The following is a 13473-nucleotide window of genomic DNA, read 5'->3' as shown; positions in this document are numbered from 1 at the left end:
CTACAAAATTTCAAGAAGGTGAATTGTGAACATCCATTAACAGAGATGTACCTTTACTTCAAAGTTAAAATAAAAATGAAAATACCTATTTTCAAATTAAAAAATACGTTTTATAATTAATAGGGCTGCAATCGGATTGACCTTTAACAGAATAGTTTGCACCCAAATTTGATTAGGCTTAATTTGAATTCGATTCTAATAAAGTTCCAACTTCAAAATAAACTCAATTAGTTATTTAAACTAGAACTCCATCAATAAAAAGTCCAGTTCCAAAAATTCAATTAACACATATGATGGGATGATGTATTTTTGTTGGATGGCATCACGGAATAAGGGAGGTCTTAATCCATTTCAAAAAGTGAGGAGTACTGTTAGTGCTTCACATAAACTTCCAGAGTTTCAGGGAAGTTCAAAGTCTTTTACCCGGTCCAATATTGTGTGAAAAGGTAAGAGCCTGTTTGGCATTTTTTTTTTTTTGAGAAGATCTTCTAGTAGTTCTGACATTCAATAGACACACTGAGCTTTTGATACGAGATCTGGGCAGTCCAAAAACCGTTTGGCTGATGCACGCCTTTCCATGTGTCGTTTCGAGTCTTTTCGTATGAGATTAAAACATGAAAAATGCGGGAAGCTTCATTTGAAGCATCGCAAAATCAGCCCAAAATGGACTTTGCATGCCTTTTCAGCATCGTGTCTTTTGGAGGCTAGATCTTTCGTTTATAAAATAGGAATAGACCAAATTTTGGTCCTCCTGACTTAAACAACTGAAAAATCAGATATAAAAATATGCCAAACGGCACCTAAATTTTCAAAAGAAAAGGGAGAAACCTCATACTTCACTTAACGGGAACTGAGGTCATATAGTGGAAGCCAACACAAAGGGGTTTATGTGGCTCACAGTTCATGTCATATTGTAGGTAGGTAATGAATACTATTTCCACAAACTAGCATTAACCCTAATTTTATTAATCAAACCGTAGGAAAATTCTTCCAGAATCCTGACTAGTCAATTAATTTTAAATTTTTTAAAATCAACAAAGAAATAACGCGGCGGCTGAGAATAGTGTTAAAATTTTGACTTTTCCAAACGTGTTATTGATAGGCTCTTTCGTTCAGCCATGTACGAAAGGGGCCATCTCTGTTCCGTAACACTTTGAAAATTGCTTTTTTTTTTTTTGGCACTAGAAAAATGAATATTGTTCAGGCCTCTCGGGTCCCCTTATATATACCATGACCATGAGCGATCCTCTACACCCATCGTTTCCTACAGCTGTCTACCTCTCCGTAAAGAAACTTGAATCTGATTCAGAGAATTGGGCGAATCTCACAGAGCTTGAGGAGGCTTATTGCAGTGGCAGTGTTGTTCAGAATTTCAGGTCGGCCCTGTAGACTATGTATGCGACAACTACAATCATGTCTCGCGACCTGAGTAGCCTCCGTTTAGGCACTCCTCGCCGTGGATCTTGGGATGCTGTTCCCAGTCCCAATCGTCTTCTGGGAAGCTCAGCAACCAAAGGTAGTCATCAAAGTTTCCTGCTAAATCGGGGCTTGCCGTCACTCCGCATCAGAAGCAGAGAACTTAGTAAAACCACTACGAAGATGTAATCCTTTTTGAAATTAACCATCCTCTTTGCTTTTGCTTTTGCTTTTTCTCAGTCGGGCTGCAGAGTCAATCAGCCGACGTGGGTTTCAGTAAGAAACCCCTAGCGACCATTACATTGCATGAGCTGGTTGCTAAATGACCATTGGTTGCTGTATGTTCAGATGCTCAAATTGTGATCATTTGGGCGGCGGGCTCACAGTTTTGAGTATATATATCAGCTAGAAGCTGAAACTAATTAAAATAGTTTGGCCTTGATATTCTTGCAATTGATCGTTTTGCTTCAGATAATGGAGAATTTCTTCAGGCTTTATTAATTGTTAACAGTTGATGGTGCCAATCCATGTAGGGATGTGACTGTATACAACAGTAACAATGGTCAACCGAGCGGATCCCCTTCGAACTCTTGGTAATTATAATCTGCTACTATAATGATCATTTTGCGTTGATAAAGAGACGAGGATATATGTTCTGGCCGGATCCCATTTCGCTAACAACAGGTTAAACTACTATACTGTTAAAATCTTTCAGGAGAAGCTGGATTTTTGGAATTCTGGTAACGATAGTTCTACCCTTCTTGAAGAACAAATGGGCACCATTGCTTACTCTGAAAAGTAAGGACTGAGAAACCATTATTCTCTGAGACATCTTCAAATAAGGAACACGCTTTAGAGTTTAATTAGCACATGTAGATATCATTGCAGTTTCAATTCTGGTTTCTCAAAAACTAATTAAATCGAATTTGGTTTTGATATTTTAGAGGAGGTGGACACGGTGGTAGACACCATTGAAAATGTGGTGACTGTGGTAGAAAAAGTGGCGGAGGAAGTGGAGAAAGTAGCCGATGAAGTTGCCGATAAGCTTCCGGAGGGCGGAAAGCTCAAGGAAGCTGTTTGTGCCGTTGAACACATAGCTAAGGAAGCAGCTAAGGATGCACAAATGGCCGGAGATTTCATAGACAAGGTACTCACTCAATTTCCCAAATCAAAGCAAACCTCTTTCACGCGCTACAATTTGGTTTTCGTGAAATTAAAGAAACTTTCAATTTTGCCACCCAACCCACCATATCCATAAAAATAAAAAATAAAAAGAAAAAAAAAAGAAAGAAAAAACCGATTGACCACCCCATGTTCGTCGTTGCAGCAAGTCCAAAACTCTTTTCCAACCATGAATTATTTTCTGACCAACGCTTCTGAGCACTTGTGTGGTTGTGTTTCCAATTCTTTTTTTTTTTTTTTTTTGGCTCAAGTTGCGTTGGTTGGATTTACATTAATTATATATCTACATAGTTTATCCACCACCACCACCACTAGGTCCTCTATGAAAATTTTATTGTTTGTTGCATTTATTTTTGGTTATTATTTAGTCTCCAACTTGGGAACATGGTAAGAAACACAGGTATACCCGTACATGGTTTGAGTTTGACCACAACTCGGTCAAGGTAGGATGCCAAGCAACTTGAAAATGTCTAGGATGCCAAAGTGATTTTCCTGGTAGAATAGTGGACTGATTTGGGCACATCTTATTTTATTTAGAAACTGGGCACATCACTAATGAAAGGACAAACAAACCCATTTGCTAATTGCTATGTAGGGTCTTAGCGAAAAAAAAAAAAAAAGGAGGTTTTCTTTTTTCTTTCTTCTTATCCCGATTTCCCGCCACTAGGAGGAAAGTTGAAAATATGGAATGCTTCATTATCTTGTCAAAGTAATACACGTACCCAAATGTTTGTGCTTTGTCTTATTTCGCTAAAAAGTGAGATGACGTGGCGGATAACCATTACTACGAAAAAACGTTTACTTGTATTACAGAGGAGACAGTCTAGTTCACGGCAAATGATAGTGGTGCAACTTGGGGGTTGCGATCGGTTTTGTCAAAATTTGAATGGACTCGGCCCAAGCCCAAAGCAGTATAAAATGTTAATTTGGGTCAACCCAAATTGCACCTCTATCTAACCCGATTAAAAATGAGAACAAAGTGAGTAATCCTTTAAGATACAGTTGCACGGATCACTAGCGCGAATGGATTGGGTTGGGCTGTAAGTAAATTCCCTTTTTTCTGTGGCAGATCCAGAGTGGTATTAGTGGTTTATATATGTTCAATTTTAGCTGTATAATATTATCAGCTAAAAATGCCCTACCTTTTCTTTGAAACCAAATACAGCCTAAAAGTTATATATACATATATTATGATAAGGCATTAAGGCCAAGTATCTTTGTTTCTGAAAACCATTGTAATTTTAGAGGAGGGAGGCCTTAACATCCACCGTAAATCGAAAAGAGCACAAGACCTGATTGTGGGAGCTTTATGGAGGGCGAGGAACCTGATTTTGTTCATGATCAAGTCTTCTTCACTGTTATTGGGGTGTATATTAATGTTTGGCATGGAAATAATAATGCAGGTAGAGGAGGTGGAGAAAGATGTGGAAGCACTCATCGAACCGGTCCAGGCTCTTGCAAGCATGGCCGCCAACGAAGACGGTGAAGAGAAAGCATCCACTGAACCGGTCCGGACTCTTGCAAGCGTGGCCACTAAGGAAGACGATGAATCAACCAAATAGAAAATGTACGCAAGTTACTACTATGCCATATCGATCCGCTTTTTAAGAGAGCGTCGCGCCACTCCGTGGTTGTAACTTTTCAACGAATAATGTTATATTTAATTCATTGTTTTTTTCCCCTCGTTTTTTTTTTTTTTTTTTTGATAAAATGAATTTTTTCCTTCTATTTCATTGCATCTTCTCTCTCAGTTACTAAAAGACTCTTGTTATGCATTTTTCTCTCTCTCAATTGACTTGACAATTTCATTCCAACGTTCAGCGGTTTGGAAAATGCTGACTTCTTCAACAAAACAATTTTCGGAAGAAACATATATAAAGCAGTGGCTTGGAGCCATGAATCTTCTTTTGGGGAGGCCAAGTTAATCATGAAAATGAAATAGGGAGGAAAAGAGGTAGAGAAAGGTTTGAGTTGATTATTTTGTTTTCTTAATAGATAAAATAGATAAAATAATTAAACATATCCAAATTCAGCTTCAGCCATTAAAGAACTCACAACCTCAAAAACTTATTCAAATATGAATATTCAATGTAAAAACATATGTTGCCAATTTTTATAAGCTGCACTTTTCCCAAACAGAGCCTAAAAGAAGACAAAGGGATAGTGGTAATCATGAAAAGCCAAAAAATCAAACTGAATCGAAAATTCTAGTTAATCGAATCGATCAATTTGGTATTTTTGAAAAATTGAAGGTACCAATTTGGTTTTGATTAACCTGTATAAAAAACCAGTGGTTAACCAAACCGACCGGTGTACATTATATATAAATAATATCTATATATTATAAATGAATATATATGCGTTATATATAATTATATATATTTATAATATATAATATAATATTTTATATGTACCTCTAATTATTTATTATATATTTATACTTTATTTATAATATATATTATAAAAAAATCAAAAAACCGATGAACCAAACCAATCAACTAATAAACCGATTGACTTCGATTCAATTTTGATTACCAATTTTTTAAAAATCGATACAACCAACTCAATTTAGAAAATAGGCCCATGATTCGATTAATTAAACCGTAAACATTCATACAAAAGGGATATAAAACAACCACCATCAAAGCTAACCAAAAGTTGATGGAGAAAACATTATAAAAAATGATGAAATCTACTAAAAATTAAAAAATGAAGGAAGCATAACCATAAAAAGCGACCAACCACGGTGAAATCAGCCAGGGTCATTGCATAACAGTCCAAATTCAATCACTGATCTACCCAATCAGTTAATTTGTTTTTGTTTGCATACAACTAGCAAAAAAAAAAAAAAAAGGTATTTTATTTATACATACAATAAAAAGATAAAAAAGAGAACATCAAAGATTCGCTCATTGCCATAAGAAACTATTTCTCCTCATAGAGAAAAAAACTCAACCAAAGCTTTACAGCCACCCTTCTTGTGGTTCTTGACTTCTGAGTTTAATTAGTGTCTTTAGCCAGGCAATGCTAGAATATTGGTGAACGTGGCTTAGAAGACAATCAATCGCGACCACCTTCATATATGTTTAAAGGAAAATATTTTTTTTAACTGCAAGTTTAAGGGAAAATAAAATTGCTTTAATTTTTAAGTAGTCACAACTTGGTTCTCCTAGGCGTGCAAATGAATCATATGATCCGATCTGATGTTATTTGATTGAATTCAGATCACCGCTGGTCGGATCTTTGGATCGGATTCGGATCATCACCTATCCAATCCGAGAATACTCAATCCGATGTGTTATATATTTTTAAATATATATATATGTTATTTATTTATTTATAAATATATTATTTATATTTTATTTTTATAAATTTATTATATTATTTATTTTTTTATAATATATATATATATATGTATGATACAAATAATTAAAAAATCCTCGTATTTTTTGTTTTCTCTTTATTTAAATTGGTGAATTTTATTTGTTTCTTTTAATAATTTATTAATTTTTAAACAAAACAAGTCAGATCAAATCAGATCTAATAGAATTCAAATTCATATAAAGTCCTATCAGATCCTAACATATCTTTGGATTGGATAGGATCCGACATGAACAGTGTCAGATCGGATTCGAATATATACCCTGATTTGAATTCGATCAGATCCATTTGCATCCCTAGGTTCTGTTTGGGATTGGTTATTGGAGAAATAAGTTCTTATCCATAGGTCTTCATCTTAACAAATGCTTTTAAGAGTGCTAGGTGAAAAATCTCTCCTTTCAAATGGGGTAGTATAAGTAATTTAAAAACTATGGGCCAGAAAGACATGTAGTTGAAAAAAAAAAGGTAAAATACAAAAACATCCCCTAAATTTTTTGACAATTATAAAAACCTTCCTTCTAGTTTAATTTTAACAAATACCTCCCTTAAACTTTTGAAAATTTTGACAAAAACCTCCCTTTGGTCACTTTCTTAGACGGAAAATGCTGATGCACCAATTTCTTCTAAATACCTATTCTACCATTCTACCCTTTTATAAATTATTTTACAAACAAAATTACTAAAATATCCCTATTTTTTTACTTGACAAAAATATCCTTTTAATGATCATCTTCTAATGCTTTTGTCGAATTAAAACATGGTTATTCAATGTGTACTGAATTAAAACAAATTTATTTTCTGAAAAAGCACTTAATTTGGATTGTTTTTTCCAAATGCATATAACTACTTATTGGTGTAGTCTCAGCTTAAAACATGTGCTTCTTCCAACAGGCGCTTAAAAATAAAGGGTTTCTAGCAGATAAGGGCAACTTTTTTTGCCCTGAATATCAATAAAAGATAATACTTTTATAAAATAATCAAAATAAGGTAACTTTTTTTTGAAAAATATGAAGGAAGGGCAATGACACTGTTCATCGTCCTCCTTTGCCTCTGCCTCTATATTCATATTAGAATACACTTGATTTGAAGCCTCGATGAATCCATTTTATGTTTTGCACAAATAAGAGAAGGAAGAGGAACAATATGTACTGACATGGCGAATCCATTGTTCCTTTCATTCCTCTTCCTTCTCTTATCCACCCATCTTAGTGAGCAAGTCTGGCGGCCTCTGTAAAAGCTGCTACCACGCCCCCAGGATGAGTGCTCACATTAGAATTATTCCGGAGCTCCACACCAGCCACCCTTTCAGCATCCCCATGCGTTGCTAGTTTATCATGCACTAGCTTCGTCATCACATCCTAGCCAATTAACAAAGGAAATGCTGACGTTAACAATTGGGGAATAGGAATGATGACAGAACACTCTGGGCATCCTGGCTTGTATCACAGCTGCACTGGCTTGTCACTCTGATTGTCATCACATCCTGGTTTGTATCGCACTAGCTTCGTCGTCGCATCCTGGCTTGTCACCAGTTTATCACGCACTAGCTCAGCACCTGGCAGGGTGTACTGTCCAACCACCTATTAAAAACAATCATAGAGGCAGAGGAAAAGGAAGATGATGAACAATGTCATTGCCCTTCCTTAATATTTTTCAAAAAAAATTACCTTATTTTAATTATTTTATAAAAATATTACCTTTTATGGATATTCAGGGCAAAAATTTGCCTTTATAAACTCAAAAATAATGTCTACCAAACGGAATAACGGAGGCTTAACTCCATCTTACTTCATATAAAACCCTCTCCTGTGACGAACTGACCATTAGCACGCTATCCATTAAACGTACCATAGAAACCCATATACCATCAAATCTTTCGAAAAATAAAATAAAATAAAATAAAATAAAAAACAAACAAACAATTGGATTGCTATGAATCGAAACATAACATCAATGCCAGATTGGCTGCAAGAAACAAAAACAAGAAAGTTGTCATCCAAAAGACCAAGAGGTTATAGATGCCATCCCTAAAAATAATGTTGAGAATATAAATAAAACACCATTAATTTGTTTAACAATTGAAACATAATATATAAATTTAGAATAAGAGAGCGAGAGATTCCCAGTGGGGCTGTTCATAACAAGACCTAAACTGACCAAACTGACCAACCCGGTCCGATCCAACCTGAGTTGGTTGGTTTTTCTTCAGTATCGATCGGTTTCGGGTTACAAAAAAATATAAACCGATCCGAACCGACTTAGATATTATATATATATATATATATATATATATATATCTGATGTATTTCAATTTTACTATATATATTTCAGTTTTAATATATATTTGTGGAAATATATATATTTCAGCTTTATTTCAGAAATATACATATTATATATGAAATTTCTGATATATAAAATATTAGTTTTAATCCATCAAATCATTTTTAATTTTCAAGCATCCAGTCTTTGCTTTGTTAGACTTGAATCCTTTACCGTTCACACTGAGAGAATCATTCACAAAACCAATCCAAATCGATCCAAACCGATTCAAACCAACCAGGTCAGTTTTACTTAGTATTGAGTCGATTTCAATTTCATTTCTAAGTAAACCAACCAGATCGAATCGACTAAAAAATGCCAATACTATGAGTGCTACTTCTTCCCTATCTACCATAGAGCTTATGGCAAAATATCTCTAATAAAGGGCATTCTTCAACACAAAAAGAATGCTCATAATGAGGGATGCTTCAGTTTGGACCACCCTAATAATGTTAAAAGCGAACCTTTTTTTTTTCTTTTAATTAGAGTTGAAGTAAAATGTCGCTTTATAATTTGTGCAGCTGGACGTCATGACATTAATCCATCAACAATTTTAACAGTATGACCACCAGCGAATTTAATGGTAGCTAAGCTTTCTCAAAAAGAGAAAAAAAAAAAGTTGAACTTATCTTTAAAGCCAGTATAGTGAGAGTTCGATCGGTTTAGAAGCCATTTTGGTCATGCATTTGGAATTTGGAAACATCTCCCTTATACATTCATAGCGAGATGTAATGCGTGGCTGCAATGGCCTGTTCGTATGTTGTTGTGACCATGTATTGAGACTAGATCCGGACTTATTTAGCGTCTGGTTGGCATTGATGCTATTTCTCCAGAAAACGGTGATATATTAGTTTTACATTAGAAAAAACGGCCTCAGGAAATGTCTGTTTGTTTGGAACTGTTTTTCCATAAAAAACGATGCTTTAAGTCACGCCTGAAAAATAAAAAATGTATAGTTTGGAGTAATGCTGAATTTGGCGTTTTCTCTTTTTGCGGTCCATTGTTGTCAAAGAAGACGTGATGCGATAGCAAAGTGGACTTCCTATAATGGGTATCAATACTGAAAACAAGTATGGAGCATTAGTACCAAACAAAAATGTTATTGTTTCTCCGGCATTAGTACCAAACATATACATAATAAAGCATATATCGGCAATTTTGACATGACCATAAAAAATGCATTTGTAAATTGTTAATCTGACTGATGTTTGTACCGGCGTTTTTTCAAAGATATTCAGATGAACAAAACATTTCCCGAAATGATTGCCCACGAAAACCTAGTATTTTTGGAATCCCGATCTTGTCCTGTACATGGTCCCAACAGTCATATATCGGGAATATCTCAACAATTTTTATTGGGTTTCTTCCCTTACTTGCTCCATTGGGCGGTCTTTTTTTTTTTTTTTCTTTTTGCTTGATGAATTTTGGGGTGGGAGCGAGTTTTGAGATTCTACAATTCTAGGTGCGGATAGGGTAGTATTAGGCTAAATCTCACCCTCCTCCATTTGCATATTGTTGGAAATCAATATACTTTATATATTGAGTGTTAAATTTATTAATATTTTGAATTTTATATGAATGATAATTGATATTTTATGTGTTTTTTTATTTGTCTTAATCAAATAACTAGAAAATTTATTGTTTATTTGTGTTATTTTACTTATTCATTGCTTATATATAATAAGACAGAGAAAATCAGATGTGGGTTATAAACACAATCCACCCCTACCCTTGAATAGAAGGAGTGTATGGTCGAAGCGGATTTTATATTTTCACGTATAGGGAGGAGATTTGAATTCTCAAAACCCAACCTACTATTGGCTTTGAGGAGGATACAAGTTAAAAAATTTTAAAAAAGGGTTGGTCTAAAATTTACATAACCTTCCCCAAACCCGCCCCATTGCCATCCCTAATCGACATCAGCAAACTAATGTATACTTGAAATAGATGTTGGACCAGATCCGAATTTGATTTTGGATCCACTTCCCACAATGAATACATGACATAGAGATTAGCCCCAACTATGGTTGTACACGTGAGAATAATTGTCCGAGGGAGAGTAGTCATACAAGTTTAGACAGCTGTGGCCATTTGATTGGGTTAGGCAGGGAGAAAAGAGGGAGAAGATAATTAGTAGAATATTCAAACTCAATATTGTCCTTGTCAGCCATCGATTCCTTTTATCACAAACCAGATATCTCTCTCTATATATATATACAACAAGAGGCAGGTTTTGTAGCGAGTGCTTAGTCTGAAAGTCATCCACCATGTCTGCACCTCTAAATTCAATCTTTAATCATGGATTCGTCTTATTAGCTGAGAAGCAAAGCTTGCAGTTGTCCAGAGCTAGTTGGACAGTCAACACCAGACGCATTACAAAGATATAATCTTCACTACTCATTCCTTTCCCCTTCCGAACCCAGACTGAGGCCACTCGCTCCTCTCATGGAGCACTAATAAACCACTCACTTCTTTTCATTTATTATATATTCGAGCATCTTGTGTTTGTCATTAGGATCAGTTGTGTCAAACAGATTGCAGTTTAAAGTCGTTGATGCAGTCGATAAATTAAATCCTATTTATGAGAATAGGGAGTGGAGTCTTAACTAATCCTGGTTGTATATATGTATTTGTATAGGGAGATGATGATGATGATGCGGGCCTCCAACAATGATCAACCACAATCTCCAGTACTACTCCCACCTAAACCTCCTTTTCCTGCTTGGTAAGAGAGAGACTACTGAAAATTTAAGTACTTCCACCTAATGACCTAAACCTCCCCTCTAGCTTACGTTTTGTATCTCTTAAAGGGTATGTTCGATTTTGCGATCCACATTATCCATACTTGTACCGGCTTGGAAGGACAAATGGGAATAACTAATCAGAATAGAAGGTAATTAACGATATATACAAACATGTTCCTCTCTGAATATAATTCGATCACTTTACTTTTTTTCTATTTTGCAATATTAAATTTTTTTTCTTTCTTTCCTGTCAATCGGGATTGCTGATATCTCGATCAGGTGAGTTCAAAACGGCCGTGGATGCAGTGGGGAAAGTTGCACAAGAAGCAGAAGAGATTATTGAGTCGGTGGAGGGTGAGCTTCTTGAAGGTGGACCGCTGAAGAAAGTAGTATCAGCTGTTGGAAATGCAACTAAAGAAATAGTCAAGGACACCCAGATCACAAATGACCTCATCAACAAGGTATTACTTTGGCTGTAGCCATCCCCCCCCCCCCCCCTCTCTCTCTCTCTCTAAATGGACTGTTCTTCCTTCTCTGCTTTCATTTTCTTCTGCTTTTGCGTAGTCTGGAGGTTCTCCAAAGTACTTTTAATCAATGATGTTGACGGTGTTGAGCATTATCAAACTGTATCAACCTTTTCATATTCGATATATATTGACATTAGTTAAATAATTCTTGACTTTATTACAGATAAGCATGGATGACTTTACGGGGCCGGTTTAATACTGGCTACATACGCTTAAAGATGAATAGATTTTTATCTAGCCTGGACCCATTACCTATTCTATAATCACAAACTTCATACTTTTGTTAAACCAATTACATGTCATATTCGGTATCATGTCTCTCTAAATTGGAATCCACCAAATGGGCCTGAATAGGTTTTATCTCTACACGTACTTCAGACAAAAGTTCATTGGGCTTTTAGCTCAGATGAGCACAGGTCCATTCATATTTTGTGCTGAAATTTAATTAATTAATAATGGATGTGGTGAGAATCAAACACTAGACCACTTATTTGAATAAGCTTCCATACCTATGGGTGCAAGTCAAGTGCCCGATTTTAAGATTCTACACTGCATTAGATGTAAGTTTCCAAGTCAGGCCCCTTCATATTCTAACAAAGCCCAACCCAAGACAACCTCAGTTGCACCTTTACTGATATCATGTCAAAGAACCATTCAACTAACGCCATGTTTGGGAGTGCTTAAGTTAATTGTATTTGGAACGTTTAGCAGTCATTTTCTCTAATAAGCATTTAAATAAGCATTTGTGATTATTTTGTTCTTAATTTTCTTTCAAATTTTCAAAATATACCCTTATGAAAGCAATTTTACTAAATTGCTTTTATAAAAACACTTTTGTGAAAGTACTTTTATGAAAAAAAATTTATAAAAACACTTATAAAATCACTTTTGTAAAAGCACTTTTATGAAAGTACTTTTATAAAAGTTTTTTTATGAAAATACTTTTGAAAAAGTACTTTTACGAAAGCACTTTTATAAAATTCAACTAAATATAATTTTATAAGTGGTATTTTAAATTTTAATTAGAGATAATTTTGGATGAAAAAAATTGAATAAATGCTTATTGTATAAGCACTTAAAAACTGAAATTTTTTACTTAAAAAATAAACCCTTATTTTTAAAATAAGCACTTATTTCGGATTTATTTCCCAAATACCAATAAGGGATTAACAGCCCAAATAAATACTTATTTGTAAAGATGGCTTAAATGGTTATCTAACACACACCCACCCCCCACCCCCTAAGAAATTGTTATGTACACGTTACGGAAAAATCCCGTTCCCAAATTTCCTAGTTGTTAACAGAAACTATGTTTCAAACAATCCAAGTTGACACGTTATTTAAATTAGAATTTGAAAATTAAAAAAAAAATGGCATCTTGACATAAGAGATAAGAGATATGATGCATGTATGATATTGAAAAGCAGGTGAAAAACAAAAAAAAAAAAAAACCAAGATTAAGTATGATGTATGCGCCGACCATATATTATATATGAATTTCCATCAACAAGTAGAAATTACCAAATATGTATAATACCATAGATTATGGGCGTCCATTGATTGTAATATTTTATCTTATAATTGATCGCCATCTTTATTCAAATAAAGAAGATTGGTACTTGTAGCCTTTGGTTGAAATGTCCAACCTTAACTAGCAATGTTATCAGTACTTGATATTAGAAAGAGAGATCTAAACTTTAGATGGATTAATGAAGTTTATTTAATTAGTAGAAATTGAAATTAGTGGTTTTCAAATTTTCTGTGAAAAATGCAGGTAGAAAAAGTGGAGAAAGATGTAAAAGATATTATCTAGCCAGTGGTGGATGAACTAAAGGAGCTGGACAATAATGAGCCAGGAGGCATGAATGAGGAACAGCAAACAGGGTGAAACAAAAGGATCTGTA

The 13473-nt window shown here is 34.7% G+C and overlaps 1 protein-coding gene and 1 long non-coding RNA gene across 2 annotated transcripts; both read left to right on the top strand.

Annotated features, from left to right (window-relative positions):
- The first annotated feature begins 1255 nt into the window (after positions 1-1255).
- On the top strand, positions 1256-4278 carry LOC148850589 (uncharacterized). The gene is made up of 5 exons (XM_088943330.1): positions 1256-1601; positions 1950-2009; positions 2132-2214; positions 2361-2563; positions 4002-4278. The coding sequence occupies exons 1-5, from the start codon at positions 1393-1395 to the stop codon at positions 4158-4160; spliced, it is 714 nt and encodes a 237-aa protein (XP_088799456.1). The 5' UTR covers positions 1256-1392; the 3' UTR covers positions 4161-4278.
- A 6262-nt stretch (positions 4279-10540) lies between these two features.
- On the top strand, positions 10541-13473 carry LOC148850588 (uncharacterized). Its single transcript, XR_016098901.1, has 4 exons — positions 10541-11023; positions 11109-11191; positions 11322-11503; positions 13344-13473. It is a non-coding gene; the product is annotated as an uncharacterized LOC148850588 (long non-coding RNA).

Source organism: Nelumbo lutea, chromosome 5 (genome assembly GCF_056320005.1).
Source record: "Nelumbo lutea isolate HS-2025 chromosome 5, American lotus-T2T, whole genome shotgun sequence".
NCBI lineage: Eukaryota > Viridiplantae > Streptophyta > Magnoliopsida > Proteales > Nelumbonaceae > Nelumbo > Nelumbo lutea.
The sequence above is the reverse complement of the archived record's forward strand: the minus strand, read 5'-3'. Positions and strand labels throughout refer to the sequence as shown.

Bases quoted from the DNA above. Each gene is read 5' to 3' on its own strand.
- LOC148850589 (XM_088943330.1), top strand. From the start codon at position 1,393: ATGTATGCGACAACTACAATCATGTCTCGCGACCTGAGTAGCCTCCGT. The intron at 2,010-2,131 runs GTAATTATAATC...AAAATCTTTCAG, and splicing joins GGATCCCCTTCGAACTCTTG to GAGAAGCTGGATTTTTGGAA. The intron at 2,564-4,001 runs GTACTCACTCAA...ATAATAATGCAG, and splicing joins CCGGAGATTTCATAGACAAG to GTAGAGGAGGTGGAGAAAGA.